Source organism: Pagrus major, chromosome 1 (genome assembly GCF_040436345.1).
Source record: "Pagrus major chromosome 1, Pma_NU_1.0".
In the NCBI taxonomy this organism is placed as follows: Eukaryota; Metazoa; Chordata; class Actinopteri; order Spariformes; family Sparidae; genus Pagrus; species Pagrus major.
In genome coordinates, this window is record NC_133215.1 from 20,885,335 (window position 1) to 20,902,147 (window position 16,813).

General features: G+C 41.9%; 1 protein-coding gene across 1 annotated transcript in view; it reads right to left on the reverse strand.

Annotated features, from left to right (window-relative positions):
* The window catches only part of tnrc6c2 (trinucleotide repeat containing adaptor 6C2), a 57,425-nt gene that overhangs the window by 24,817 nt on the left and 15,795 nt on the right, over positions 1-16,813 (reverse strand). The window contains exon 4 of the mRNA XM_073468928.1: positions 7,555-7,974. Within this exon, the coding sequence (XP_073325029.1) occupies positions 7,555-7,974 (420 nt within the window). The remainder of the gene's footprint in view (positions 1-7,554; positions 7,975-16,813) is intronic.

The window sequence follows — 16,813 nt, forward strand, 5'->3', positions numbered from 1 at the left end:
ACTGATTTGATGCTGTAAAGGGGTAATCAATCAGCGGGAGGCAGCTAATCAATGATCTTATTAATGCTAGTGGGTGAGAGCAGGGAGGTTATCGATCTAGCATGCAAACATCCTAACCACAAGGCCAGCCTCATGTAATGGGATAAAAACCAATGAGAACTGCTCCGAACTTTCACCAGCACACAGGCCAACCAAGTATATGAGGAGAGAAATGAATGCAGTAACTCTCTGGAGGAGAAAGGAAAACTAATGTGTACACGAAAGCTAGATATTTATCTGACTGAGGGGGTTTTCCAACATTCAGCATCGGTGGTTGTATAAGTTGTAAAACAGTAAATATTTTACTGCCCATAAAGTACAATATATTCTTATGCAAACAACATGTTCCTTATGAAAATATACAAGGCCAAAACGTTTTTACATTCCTGCAACATAAAGTGCAATGTCAGACCATATACAACACAAACAGTCCTTTTCAACAAGCATCAGAAGCCTAATAGACAATTTCTGGCTAACCTTTCTGCACAAACGCATTAAGCTTCACTAACCTTCACTTAAAAAGACCCAGGCTGTGTTTGTTAAATATTTGCCTTGTTTGGTAATTAAGCTGCCTTACCTTCCATTACTCTGCCATTAGTTTCCATCAGATTGTTACAGTGATTTCCATAATAGCTATAAGCTATCCATCATGAGATAAAGACCCAGTGGTCAAAACAATCCAGTCGAATGTGGGAAAGGACCATTTGTTTGAGGTGTGTGGACACACACACAAATACTGGCATATATGTGGCTTTAAGATACTGCGCAACACACCACAGAGTGGCTACGAATACAATTTTGCCTGAACACACTTATCTCCACTCCCCAGGCAGCCTTATCACACAGGGTCGTCAGACTGATGGCGCACACACACACACACACACACACACACACACACACACACACACACACACACACACACACACACACACACACACACACACACACACAGACAGACACACACACACACACACAAAAACTAGTCAGTTTGCAATCAGTTGAACACAGAGGAAAACTACTAAAACATCACAGCAAAAGTAATCCTTCACAACTGCTTTAACAATGCCATTTTGGGGGGAAAGTTAAAAGTTGTTCAAACTTAAAAACAAGCCAGATGTGAGCCTTCAGTTAGAAAGGCATTATCTCTGCTTCAATGATAAATGTCTAAGGTAATACAGAGTGGATACATACAATTATTTAGGTGGAAATTGCCCAATCTAATATAGCATAAAGGAATTATTGAGGAAAATATTAAAGGGACTTGGAATTTAACTCCAGTTGATTTGTGAGTCATTGCATATTGAAGGATGAGATAAGTTGATTAACTTATTTCTTCCATAGGAAAGTAGTGAATTTTTACTGAATGCTAGAGATGTCAACATAACTAAACTACTGTATTCATTGAACAAATGGGTCCTAGAGGTTTAAATGGGTTGATTACTTCCTCTTTAGAATTGGTCACAGAGGGACAGTCTTGTTGTGAAAGGACAATATCCTGTCTCTACATTCATATTATTGATAAATGCATCTAAACCTACAGTAGCTGTTTAGGTGTCAAATATCACTATTTGCAACACTGAAGGAGGATTGAGTTCCAACACAATTGTGTGTATAAAGTGACTGTTTAACAAAAGGCTGGTTTGGCACAATTTCAGAGCTATTGATTTGGCGCATGCCTGCTTGCCATCCAGTCAAATTGTAAAGAAAGGAATGAAACAAAAACCCAAACGGTTGGTCTTTTCGGTTACCGCTGCAAGCTCTCAGTGGCTTGTAGGTGTTTTGTTTTCAAAACGCAGAGAAGGAAACATGACAGCATCATTAGAAGCCATTGATGTTATTCTCTTTCTGCTGTCCCAGCTCTGTCACTGCTAGCTTTCCGAGCAAAGAGGAGGTGCCATTTTATCAGATTTGAAACATAGCCAAGAAGCTCAGAGGCTCGGTTTATTCGGTCGACCCCTCACCCACCCAGTGTATCTCTCTCTCGATGTCTCATTTGCATATTTAGTTTCCTGAAGAGCGGAAAAATAGGTTACATGATAAGTTAATCAAAATCTGGACAGAAGCCATCTTTTTATCACTCCTGTCACACACAGTATAAACAAACCACATTTCAGAAAACAACTGAAAAACCCCATTTAAAACAAAAAGAAAAAAGGAGTGTGTTGCATGTGGTGGAAAAAAAGGGGTCAGTCAGGGAGAGAGCAAGAGTGGAAAAATACCTGAGGAGAGGTGAACAAGCGCCACTCTCAAGAGTGCTTACATGGATCCATGCAAGGATGGGAAACAGCAGACATCTTAGTATGTCTGTGGCAGCTACTCTAACAAACACAAAATCTTCACAACACTGCTGCTACTGGGTGACAGAGTTGTATCTAGGACCTACAGCATGTGCAGTATGTGCATGCCTGTGTGCAATGGAAATAGAAAATGAATGAGATCCACAAAACAAAGATTTACCACTGGACTATTACATTGGATTGCAATATACTGTATGGGCGCTAATGCTATCGTGTCTACCTCTGTAAATATGTACATGTGTGGACTAATGCAAAACAGGCTCTTTTTCCTTTCACCTCAACATGCCTCGATTGTTCCCTTTTGAAATCCCTCCCCAGACATTCCAACAGAAAGGTCTTGCTGATTCTTGGCAAAGCAGTGATTTGGGTGGATGGGGGGGAGCAAGCCGAACGTGAAAAACAAAGAAAAGGGGACAATTATTTCCATCCACCATTTGCAATCATGTGTCAGTAATGTGGCGCTTTCATTCTGGCTGCAATTAGGAGGGCCGGCTCTGATTACGCTTTGTGAATAAAAAGGGTCAAAAATAAAAAACTATAAAGGGCCCTCTGTGGTTCCTCGTGCTTCCAGCAGGGAGCACAGCTGCCTTTTTGTGTGCATGTACGCGAAAAACCCTGCGTGCCACATACGGGCTTGCTCTCTAAATAGAACCTGGACTTCAGCTAAATAGTAACAATTTCCGAATGATGAGCACACCAGCAGCGCTTAAAAGAAAGTGGCATTAAACAACGGCAACAACACATTGTAACTGTGATGCCAGCTTGCCAGAGTTGAAGCAGAAATAAGCAAGAGATGAGCCTCAGATAATGAAACGAGCTCCCATCATAGAAATGGGCAGGTAGCCAAGAAATAAGTGCCTCCCCTCCCCTTTGAATGAAAGGAAAGGCAGGGTGACAGAAAGAGAGAGGGAGAGGATGGTAGGGAGTGATGGAGGAAAGTCTGGGGGGATGGGATTGGCATTCGCAATGTTGAGGGAAAAGACAGTGAGAGAGAAAGCACGCACAGATGCAGAGAGATGATTTTGGCAATAAATGGATTCTTTAGTTGTACTGTGAGCTTGGTTTTCTCAGAGCCGCTGTTGGGTGACATAACACCAGAACCAGAGCAGGAGGGGACGTTTAGTAGTCTTTTGTCCACCCAAATAGACCCTCTCTATCTCTCTTTGAGGGGTGCTTTACGCCCACTTGGATCAAAGACGGCGCGATACTTGTTTTTCCGGAAGTGGTGAGAAAAAGAAAGACTGAGGGAACGGTCACAGGAGGGTTTAAAAAGCTCATCATTCATGTCTGTTTACCTCTGCTGAGAGAAGAGAGAAAATAGGGGAGCGAGACCATGGTGACTTCTCTGGTTTCCCTGACAGAGGCTGGATTAATGAAGCCACTAGGGGGTTCTCTTACTTGTGTGCGTATGTGTGTGCAGCCTGAGCAAATGGGGCTATCTATATATACCTCCCTGGCATCATTAGAGCCAAGTAGTCTTGTGATTATTTGATGATTTTAAAAAATACAAATTACCATGATCCAAGTAGTAGTTATTATTATTTATTTATATATATATTTTTTTACATCTTAATGGTACCAGGACATGCATGTGCATGAGATGGTCCTTGAATAACATAAGGAAATTGTTTAGTTAAAAAAAAAAGAGAACCTCATATTTTAAACATTAAAGTTATTGACTTACTCAGTAAAACATTTTTAATTAAAAGCAAGTATTTAACTTAAATAAGATATGCTCAAAAAACAAAATGCGTTACCTGCAAATCAAAAGGGCCCAAATGAAAAGGCCAAGTGTTTTAACAGCACCCAGCAGAGTGCCTTCTGGCTATATGCTCTGTCTGGGTGACCAGCAAACAGCTGTTGGGCTGCAGTTCCCACAGTCTTAAAGAGACCCCCCACTCCAGCACCTGCTACTGGGGAGCCTGTCTGGTCGGCTGCTAGCTGCTCCGGACTACTTAATGGTCCCTAGTCAGCTGGAGAGACGGGGATGGTGGGTGGGAGGGAGGGAGGGAAAGAAAGGAGACAGGGGGTCTCTGTCTGGTGTTTGGGACAATTAAATGAGGTTCAGAGAGTGGAGGTTACGTGGGAGTGGTGTGAATGCCCTTGAATTTGGAGGGGGAGGTTGTCTTTGAGACTTTGTGGATGGGGTGGTGTGTGTGTGATAGCCTGCTGGAATGTTATACATCACACACACTAAAAATCATCATAAGACATGCATTTAACCACCTTAGGATATCTAGCCAATAATACTGCAGTACTGATGCCTTATATAAACTAAGGTGTTTGTGTGTGTGTGTGTGTGTGTGTGTGTGTGTGTGTGTGCGTGTGTGCGTGTGTGTGCGTGTGTGTGTATGCATATATTCCCCTTTAAACTGTGAGCCAGCTGGCCTGCAAGGCGAACGCAGATCTGAGAGGACACAACTAGGTCAGACTAGTGTGTCCTTACCGCTGCACAGCCACTACATCTATGTGCTGCATGTGTTGCTGTTTGCATGTGCACAAGTGAAAAAAAAAGAAAGTGTTTGAGTATCCGAGTGAAGGAACCGTGACAACATCACATCCCTTTGGGCCACACTAACCTCAGCAAAGAGGTCAGAAATGTGTCCTCAGAACAGAGTTCATCCCTCGCTTACAGTCACACTGAGGAAGAAAAACTTCTGTACTTGTAGGCAGTGTGCATCACATTATACATAAGATGGTGCTGTGTTTTTGTTTTTTTTAGTTGTACAGGTTTAGAAAAAGCCTTAAAGCATTCTCTAACCTATGATAATGATGCACATATCTCTTCGCTGGACTAGTAACTTATTTCCATGTACGTTGTTTACATGGTTGAGTAAGTTCAAAACACAGACTTGCAAATGAGTAGTCTGACAAAAATAGAAGTAATACATAAACCAGCATAAACCATCAGGACCTGGTGTGGTTATATTATGATTATGTGTGGGTAAATTTGAAAATGAGTCATTTGCTAAAGCTATTCTACTCCAAAAGTGGTATTTTATGTAAATAAAGCAGAGGCTTGGGCTTATATCTTCAAGTGCAGGGTAATAAGTTTCACTACAATGTCCACTCTCGAAATTATGAATGCCAGAATCATTGTGACAACAGGACCACTAGCTTGAGGCTATTAGCTGAGCAGACAGGAAAGAACAGGTTGTGAGGAGGAAGCCCTCGGGACAAGAATGAGAGAGGATGAGGATAGAAACCGAGCCGGCGGCTACTCAGCCGGCTGTGTTGTACTGAGAGGCCCCTGGGAAGACCAGGGCCAAACAGAACAACAACTGCTGGACTAGGACAATAATAAGGACATTACAGGTTCATACACTCAGAGCTTAACTGGTCTGTAGCCAAAAGGAGAAATATATTCTTTTAAATCTAAAAGGCTTAGAGGTATTGCTTCTCTTGAGTGAGCTAAGCCTGCAGCCAAATTTAGATCCTGGCACACAGCAGAGGAAACCCTGCACTAAACAGCTGAGCACAAATAGGAAGTATCATAACAGAAATTGGAAGTTTTAGCTTCTGAACTAATAATCAATAAAATAAAATAACATTCTAGGATAAAGCAAATGGGTCTCAATTCTTGATATTTAAATATGGCTTGTGAAATGCTAAAAGAGAACCAGAGAGTAATTAACATTTTTCATTAAATTTTAACTGCACAGAAACACATTTTAAAAAGCCCCATAAAACTGTGCAAGTATATGGACTAGTACATGAGGCACAACTTGCAAAAATTACCAACAGGCTACACATGCTTTAAGCTTGTGTTTGATACTGTGATTGGGCGACTAGACAGAGCATACAAGGAACGGTTGCCTCTGTGATGCAGAAGGCTGTAGATTGCTGACTGGCTAGCTGTACGCCACAGCTGCTGCAGATTTGTTTACTGAGCGCTCCATGTTCTCCCAGCAAATGTTGAGTCAGTAATGAAAAGGCGGCACAGAGCAGCAAAGGAGCATTGATGAAAAGGAACGAAAAGAGGGGGAAAATGAGCGTGAGAGAGGAGAAACTCAACAAAGATGTGAGCACACACTCCTGTTCAAAAGCCTGAACATGAAAACATTGTGCAGTGTGCTACAGAGGTATCCTTGCTTATTTGCCTTCAAAGTTACAGTGAGTTGTTATAGGATGGCAGGTAAGTGGGGAAATGGTTATGACTGATTTACAGACAGGTAAAAACAGGGAAACCTTTTGAGGAATGCAGGGAGAACACAAAAAACAGAATTATTGTGTGCATGTGAAAGACCATTGACTGAAAGAAATACAACTGTAATAATGATATAAATAACTTATGGCCATCCTTTATCAACACATTACTTGCATACAAATACACACAAGCCATGCAATGAGCACCTAAAGGCAAGTTCAGTATTAGTGATCTTAGGGGCCACCGGTGAGTTCATTAAAAAGCTACCGCTGGCTACAGAGGTCTGACAGTGTGTGTGTTTGTGTGTGTGGTCCTGCTAGTCTAGAAAAAGAGCATGCAGAGGCTTAAAAACAACTGAATTATGTTCTTCCAACTTAGACTAAAACATCTAAACAAGATTTTCAGAGGCTTTGAAAGAATTTAGCATTATTATTGGCAGTGTTATAATAACAAGGATGCAGACTCACAGACTGCAAAAAACACAGACCTACTTTGGAAAAAGCGATCAGAATTCTTTCAGAAGGCCAAAGGAAGGAAAAAGGGAAAAGCAGGGGCTTAAATTTTGATTTAGTTTTAATTTGGTCAGCCAACCCATACAATTAAGGGGCTGTATCTCGTCATTACTTTACAGTGACAGGAAGCGAAGGTGAGCTGTACAATTATTATCACCATATTTTATTAAGCCTACAATTCCTATAATGCAGTAAATCTGCCATTGCTGCTTTTCATGCCACTGCGTCTGTGCCAAGGCAAACTGATACAAACTCTGTTACGAAGCTAAATGTTGGACTCCTATGAGACGCTATTTTTAAAAGTCAACATGTTACATTTGTCTCACAAAATGAGGGAAAATTAAAGTGAGAATGTTTGAAGCAGAAAATTACTTTTAAAGGGACGATTTACAAAGTGGAATGTCACTAGACATGCAGCCAAAATACAGCCAAAAAAATGAAAAACAAAATCAAACGGAATGAAGTCGTGCGGTGAGAAAATTTGCGCACAGCCACCACAGAAGCGTCAAAACAAAATACTTATTTGAGGCCATATTTTGTTTACAGTATAGACACAAACCTGGGTGGCGTTTGCCCGCGGAGGACGTGGCAGAGTTTGGGGTAGTGCTGCTGGTAGTCGTAGAAGAAGAAGAGTAAGATGATGAGGGCGAAGAGGTGGAGGAAGAGGAAGAGGAGGAGGAGAGGGTGAGCGCGCTGAGGGCTCCTGCAGGCAGTGGCTGGCCTCTCTTCAGTAGCTGCTTGTGCTCCTGCTGGCGGAAGCGCGGGGGCACCTCTCTGGGCGGGTAGCGAGGAGCACTGGCAGAGGACAACTGGCACTGCTGCTGAGAGGGAGTCTGAGTCGGGACTTGGCTACTGGAGGAGGCGCGCTTGCCATTGCCAGAAGAAGAGGAGGAGGAGGAGAGGGGCAGCGTAGGGCTGGCGGGGTGGAGGTGGTGGGGTGGTGGGCCGAGACTGGGCTTAGTGGGAGCAGGTTCTGGCACTGGATGGATACAATACACAGGCACGCATACACACACACACACACACAAACACACGCACGCACGCGCACGCACACACACACACACACACACACACACACACACACACACACACACACACACACACACACACACACACACACACACACACAGAAAGACACATGCAAGGTAGTAAGGTATTAATGTCTGTGTTAACTCACTATTAGACCTTCATATAACACAAAGTAGGTTTGGGTGAGTAGTGCTGACATTGACAACAGGAGGTAGAAAAATAAAGGAACAGTAGTTTTTTTTAAATATTGTAATGTCTGTAATTCTCAACAGTGCGGTTTGATTGTTAGTCTAGATTAATCAATTCCCTGGTGACCCAAATTGCTTTTTTTGATCTAATAGTATTACAATATTAACTGCATATGTGGATATAGCACAGACGTACTATACTTTTTTATAATACTTTTGCCCATTGTTGAACTGTTGTATGACAAATTAATGAATTAGTCATTAAACAGTTCCCGAAAGAAGTCCAGTAGTCCCCATATTTTCTTATCTCCAAGAATTCTATGAGTTAGATGTGTAGGTAGAGCTTGCGCTGGACCACAAACTTAGTGTGAGACAGTCTGCAGTCTGGAATTATTCAAGTCTCAACACAGAAAAACAACAGAGCAACATGTAATGTGTGTAAAACCAACTATCTCAGAGGTAGAAGTTGCAGTGCATGGTACAATACTACCAAATGGTTGTATCAGTATTAGGTATCGGAATCCGATCAGAAATGAAAAATATGGATTGGTGCATATAAAGCGTACACAGCATGTGCTAATAGTTAAATATGTTATGTTGTCTGGACTGTATGTTGGTGTGGACCTTCCCTTTAAATTAACTGCCTCATGCAGCCTTTTGTCGAACATATGTTACTGGCCTACACGCACTCAATGAAAAGGTCATATTTTTTCTGCTGACTGAACACAGACGCACACACAAACACACACGCCGAGACACATCCTTTCCTCTTTATTACCCTCTCCTCTTGCTCTCCCCCTCCACACACACAAACACACCTTTCCCTGCTGCTTCGGCCTCGGCTTGACCCTTTCCCTGTGGTTGCAGTGACCAGCCAGCCGTCTAATTGAGCGTTAGCTTGAAAGGTGTTATTATTAGCGGGACCTGGATAGCTAGCAACCAAACAGATTGGCCTGGCTAAAGTTTCCTCTCCAGGGTGCTGCAAGACCGAAGAAAAAACCTGCCTGACCTATATGTACTGAATAATTCTTATTAAGGAAGCTGAAGAGGATGATTGGGGCGAGTATATGAACCTATGAGTGTGAGTTCAGGTGAAAAGGGAAACCAAACTAGATGTGGTATAGCAGTACTTTAGCTGAGAGTTCCCTGCTGCACAGAAATAGCTGCTTTCATAATGGCTGCCAACAGCCAATGACTGACAAGCTCCACGAAACAGTGGGAATTAGATGACATAGAAATAGTTTGTTAATTAAAACGCCGCTCTGTCCAGTACGAGAGACTTAACTATTGGTACAGCAGTTTTGTGCTGCAATGCTGGCAATTAACCACACCGTGACATTCACACACAGCCGTACACTGGAGGTTAAAGTAAACTCAGAGCGCAGAGGTATTCACTGTGCCTGCCAAGAGCTTGTCTGAAAGCACGGCTAAAAACAGAGGCCCTCTTAGTGATCATGACACTAATCCAGATGGCTGCCTACCTGCTGACACACAGAACCAGCAGGGATATGTAGGGAAACTCGATTTTGCATTAACAAAGACAAATCCAAAACACTTCTACACAGACAGAACTATCATGTATAAGTATTTTAACGCAAAACTCTCCTCTCTTATCTTCAGTGCCCTTCAGAGACACACACACACACGCACACACACTTCCACAGAGGCACAAACGTGTGTGCCATTCCATGTTTCTAGAAAAAAAAACACACACACAAAAAGGCACTTTCACAGTTGTTCATCACCGAAATTTTAGTTAAACACACATGCAGAGAGACGGAGAGACAGAGAGGGAGAGAGAGAGAGACTGGCTGGCTGGCTGTTGGCTTGGAACTGCAGCTGGTGACGCACATCTCTGATTAAATTCAGCTCAGCCCGCCTGATGCTGCCTCGGCCAATCAGACAGAGGGATGGTGAATACACGCTGCCCTGCCTCCTTTCCTCTCTGTCCTCCCCCACTCCATTTTCAACCCCCCCATCACCACCACCTCTGTCTTTCCATCAGCCGGTCTCTCCAAAACCTCACTGCTCTCTCCCTCTCTCTCTCCCCCTCCCTTTCTTTTTTGTGTCTACCTGTCTCTCAGCTCGGTGCTCTCCGTTATTCTCCCTCTGGGCCTTTATCCATCTTGATCCCTCATCTCTTGTGTTTCTGTCTCTTTTCTCCCCTGTCTTGTTTCTGTCTCTTTACCTTGCCAATTCCCTGTTTCCAGTCCTCCATCTCCCCACTCCAAATCTCTCTCTCTGCTTACTTTCTTTCATCTCTTCCAATTCCAACCAATTTTTCTACCGAGTGCACATTTTTTTGGTCCCCCATCTCTGTTTCTTTTCTCCTGCTGTTAGGTGTTACGACAGTGACAAAAGGAACCCTGTAACCTCTCAAAGAGCTTGGAAAGTTTAAACTTAGTTCGAGTTTTGGTTCCTGGACTTGCACTCTAGGTAGTATTCTCAGATGTTGCTCACTGCACCAACAGAAGTCTGTGGAAATTTGTGTGAAGAATATATTCAGATTAAAGGCACAAACTGGATCCCTAGACAGGAATTAAATTAAAATTTTCTTTTTATTTACATGATAATGCAGCCAAGTCTGGACTAGCAAGAAACAAAACTGAAAGCTGACTGTCTTTACTAATTGTTCTGTTGTGGTTATGCACATAAGCAGAAAATTAACCACAAAAAAAAAAAAAAAAAAAACTTCTAGCAGGCAACCTTCTTCAAACACGTACATTCTGGCTTTCTGCCTCTTAAAATCGACTCCACCTTTAAACATCTCCTGTCTGAAAAACATTGTAGTAACACAATAGCTTGCAGTCTCAGACAAAAGGAATTCCTTTTCAATCTGTTATGTGTCTAAATTGCCAAATCACACAAACACAAACTCACGAAAGGAACTTCCTGAGCTCTTGGGGATGTCCTAGTTCCCACCCAGAACCTTTTGGTCAAAAAAGACACATATGGGTGGTACTCAAGCCAGCTCACTGTTTATTTCTGCTACCAGTCTGGTAGAGGAAGCAGATGAGCCCAGAAGACAAACACTCCAGCATGCCTAATACACACCCTGCTTCATACTGACTGCGTTTGTGTGTGTGAGCGTTTATTCATGCTGCAACTCCCTTATGTTGCAGATGACCACATCTAATTTCTTGTGCACAGGCGGTGACACATTTCTCGAAAATAAACACGATTCACTTAAAGCCACAGTCATAAACCTGTTCAGTTAGATTATTCTATGTTTGCAAAAAATAAGTGCTGCTAGAACACTATCCAGCTGGGTAATGTGTAACCAACTATGGAGTAATCTGTATTTAACAAGTGTATGAGTGAGAATTAATGTTCTCCTGAGAGGGAAGGTGTGTATGTGTGCATACACACACAAATGGGACTGCGAAAATAGCAGCCTGAATGTGTAATGTGTTTTTAAGAGGAGAGAAGAATAGTATATGTTGGAGACACAGCTCCCCTCTGGCCTGAACAAACATAAATACATTTAATGAGACAAATCTTTTATTTTGACGAGGAGGGATCTTTCTTTAAGCCATGATGAATGGGTGAGTGCATTTGAAGAGGTGAGGGTGGGTTTTATAAAAGAAGACTATGAAAGGAAAAAAATGAAGAAAGTGGGGAAATCCCTCAGATGAGAGTGTGTCTATAAAACATTAAATGAGGAAAGTGAAGGTTATGCTGGTTACACTCCCTGCCAGTGAAAGGCAATGAAATCCACACAGTAAATTAGTGAGGTTGCACTTGAACTCAACTGGATGACTCACGGCTTACGCAGGGTTTCTCTGCTTATTAAGCCCTTGCTGTGGGTGAAGTTTCTGTCCATAACTACTAATTGACACCCTCAAATATCAAACATGTTTTTATAATTATCTACTTACAGGAAGCTTTTCAAGAAATCTACCATCTGACATGTCCCTAAGTCAGAAACTGCACACATCTGGAGCTTTATATAAATGATGAGTAATCACCCTCCTACCACAAAAATGGTGAAGACACAGAATACTCCACTGCTGACTACAATCTATCCGTTTTACCACATTAGATATCGGCAATAGGGATGTCCCGATCAGGTTTTTCTTACCCCAATCCCGATCCGAGTGATTTAATATTTAGTATCTGCCGATACCAAGTCCCGATCCGATACTTAGCCCTAACTAATATTTTCCTAGATAATACAGCTGCATTAAGAAAAAAATACCTGCATCCAAGCTGTTCCTTAATAGGTTTTTTTATTTTGTTGAATCAAAGTAAATACTTTCATATGGCTCTTTCTTATTCTGCATATGCTATTGCAACATTGGTTTTCATTTGTTTTTTTAACAAAAACAACCAAGTAAACAAAGTCAGTAACTAAACCCTGATCCTCTACCACAGAGATGGGCTGGTTATCCAGAGCGATGAATTCAGTTCCCTTCTCTGTAATATTTTTGGCCATGTCGCTGTCTCAAGGATATTTCTCTTTCCTTTTGAAAGTATCCGTGAGTGTTTGTTGCTTCGGTGCCTTTGCCTGTATTGCTTGAGTGAACTCGTTGTGGTCCTTTGAGTGTTTGTTTTTTATGTGCCGTATCAAACTTGTAGTATTAAATGCAGCTCTTTTGTTACCAGCTCGCGAAACGGTCATATTGCAGATGTTACATGTCGCCGTTGGACTGCTTTCGCTTTCTAATTTAAAATATTTCAACACTGCAGACATTTTATCCACAGGGTTGCAAGAGTAACGTTACGCTTGCGTCTGCGTTCTGCCACAAATTGTGCTCCGTTTACAGCTGACGTAAAAATAATCGGGCTTGGGTCCACGTTCAAAATTGCCGATCCCAATCAGTGAAACAATGCCCATATCAGCCCCGATCCCGATCCAGCAGATCGGCTCGGGACATCCCTAATTGGCAGTTTAGAAAATAGATTCTTAATAAGAAACCAATTTATAATACAGAACACACTGTGACAATACTGGAGAGATGACTTCTGGTACTGTCACAAAATATTAACAAAATGAAATTTTTGAGTGGGTAAAGGAAAGTATTATCACAAGTAGAATAATCTGACAAATTGAGAAAATTACATCACTTCATTGTGACACAGCCTTTAAAACCAGGAAAAAACACTAATGATATCCAAAATCAAAGACTATAAATATTTTCATATCAAAAGAAAGATATAATATTAATATTTTGCTTAGTCTTTATATAAAGTGACAAAAACATGGAAAAACTGACCAATTGGCCAAAGTAAATACAAAAATATTTACAATATTGTTGTGAAAACAAAATTTCGACTTTTATGTGGTGGTGGTGGCCTTAGTACCTCTAATTGAAGCTGAAAAGGAAAGCCAATTAAATAAGCATTTGTATCAAGTGCACTGTAAATTCCATTAAACCTTCCAGCTGAGGCGCTCTCTGCAACCTTGCGCCAAACTTTTAATTACAGCCCTTCTTCACACTAAATGGTTAATTACACACAATGAGAGCGAGCGGGAGAAAGAGCAATGGTTTAAGAATAGAGAGCAAGTGAGCATAGATGAAGGGGGAAAGTATTCAAGGCAGAGGGAAATGCTTGAAGAAATCAGATATAGATTAGAAAATCCATGAACACGGCATAATAGGCAAGAAGGTAGGTGTCTGTTATTGTAAAGAATGACTGTGATTTGTTCCCTGAGCCTAGTGCCAGGCAGCGCAGGTTCCCACATCCCTTCTGTCTATTGTCTGCAGAGCCACTTTATTATGCAGCCCTGTTTATAGAAGGGGGAGGGACGGACACAACGCACAGGCCTCTATGCCCTACACAATGGTGCATTTCTTAATCCAGTAAGAGCTAACATTCAGGGAAGGTAAGGGAAATGCAGCATGTCTTAAAGTGGGTTTACATCCATGTGTACAAGTATTTTATACATGCTGCTTTCAAGCAGCTTTATTGTATGCATCAATTTTTTATTTTCGCTTATGAAAACAAGGTGAGGAAACTCCTGGTGTGCCTTGGTGAAAGAAGCAAAACCATTCAATTTGTTCAAGAAATAGGATCAAAACAATATGGAGGAGTGGCACAAATAGATAGGTCTGTCATATGCATGCAATGCACACACTGAAAACAACATGAGCATAGACTGAGTTCATGACCTCATTTATATCACACCTCTCATTTCCTTCCGTAAACTCAGTCGAAGCAGATTTTGGCTTCCTTACTCATCTCAACAGCAGTATGACTGCTTCTCCCTCTACCATGGAAGTAGTTACTCATTACATTACATGACTCAATATTTTGACAGAATTGGTGACTATATTCTCTTTTGTAGAAATTCTAAATAAATAAATATTTATTTTAATGGAAAAAAGAAAACACTAATCTCTGTTGTATTGAAATTTTATAACATTTTGTCGTGTATTTTTGCAAACAAGGTAAATAAGTAAATAAATTTGAAGCAAATTGCAACCCTCATAAATACCTAAAGTAACTACAGGACCACACAGAAATAAGACTACAAGAGGACCTTTAAGTCATAGAAGGCAAATGTATGTGTGTGTTCATGCACGAGGGAGCGTTACATGGGTGTGTCTCTACGAGATCCCATCTGTCAGTATTAGTAGGGAAAAACACCCTCACTTGCACACAAAATAAAGGCAATGTTACTCACCCCTCACCCTTCCTTTATCGGGCCTTTGCTACTGAGACTGACAGTTGCCTAACGCAACTCCTTTTGCCTCTTGTGACCCCCCCTGTGCCTCCTGTGACCTCTTCCCATGCCACGCCTCTTCCACCCTCTCTCTCTGATTAGTGCCCCCGCCCCTCTTCCCTATGCCAGGCTCTTTACTCTTTCAGCTGTGCCTCTCTGGCCCTGAGAAGATTAGTTGCCCCAAGAAACCCCTTTTCTTGCTGTTTTAGCCCTAATAGTTGCTAACTCACGCTCTGGGTAAAGGGCTTTAACAGGATCATACCACACCTCCATCTGAGGTCAGTGCCTGAGGGCAGCAACTGCCTGAGGAGACATATCTTTTGAATTTGATAAATATATAGCATGATGTGAGGTATTTTCAAAGATGCTTACACACAAATGAGATATGTGGTCTCTCATGGCTAGAGCCCCAGGGTCATACTTGGATCATAGTAGGAAATTGGAGAACCGCTCATTTGGGTCCCAATGAAAATTTCTCATACGTAGGTCTTTTATGATACAAGTTTTAATCTAAGGCATTTCAACCTTACACTATATACGATTAATAGTAACAATCTAATCAAGTCAAATTCAACTGGTAGAAGTATTATGTGGTGTTTAATCTTCTACGGTCTAAGTGCTGTTTGACAATGGCCTGAGGGAAGAGCAAGAGGAGCCCCTTATGCAGGTACAGAGGCAGTCTTTGAACCTTACAGCCCAGGCTGTACTGTCATTCACATCAGTTGAGCTACATCCTATTAATCTGCCTGATATTTGACATGAAGCAGCTCACTATTGGCGGAGGAGTAGATGACAGGGGAGGGGAACGAGGCACCAAATGGACTCTCTTGTCATCAGCTTGTGAGTGATCATACAACACAAATATGCAGAGAAGAAAGCATTGTTTGAGTTTGTGTGTGGCGCCCCTCTTGTTTCCTTTCTCTCTGCCCCCTCCATCCCTCACTCTCCTCTAGCATTTGACATGCAGGCGGGGTGAGCACACAGGGGGTAGAGGAAAAACAATTATGCTCGGCAGTCATAAATCCACAGGACGTAATTCACGAGCTATTTACTATTAATTCATTGAGTGTTTATAAATGTGGTTAACAGAAGAGAAAAGCAGGCCTCACGCTAAAGTAAATTAGCCTCTAATTAGATTGCAATTCATGAAAATTCCCTTTCGAAAGTGTTTGACGCAATTAATAGCATGTGAAATTGCAAATTAATCCAATGCAGAATTATACGACGCACTCGTGTTTATGTGTGTCTCTAGCCCACTTTGAAAAATATAATGCTGTTATCGCCGCGGTGACACCGAGCAAATATGTTTCTCCTCAGATGTGGTCGCGGAGGCCAAGCACGTCCAGGGTAAAATGAAACAGGCGGAAGAAATGGCGCGAGTATGGAGGAAAGAGAGAGAGCGAGACGAGGCAGTGACAGGCATTAAGTTTGTTCTCTAACCTTTCGCCAGTGAGAAGTAAGCGAGCAGCAAAGATGGAGAATGCAGATTTTCTGATTATCAGGGTGTGGGAATGCGACAGGCACGCTGTGGTATTACTGTGGCTTTCTGTGCTTTTGTGTAGCCACACATGTAACTTCCTGCTTGGGCTATGTTTTCTCATAACTCCCATAATATTTGTATGGATATGTGCATGCCAAGAGCCACCACGGCTGGTATATTACTGCTATTTGTTGTTTTGCAGTTCCACAATGTAAGCATTTGCTTCAGCTTGAGAATAGATTGAAAGTTTCAGAGTTGCTGTAGGGAGGAATGTGTTTTAATGTGACTGTGGGCATCTAGAAACATACTTTTGCAGCTAGGCAGATACTAGTCTTACATAGCCAGAACTTTCTTTAGTGCTCTGGCTTGTTTTATGTCTTTATATCAATGACATTTGTCTTGGGCAGCGCTATACCCAGGATACAGCAACAGTGCACCTCCAAATTAATGTCAG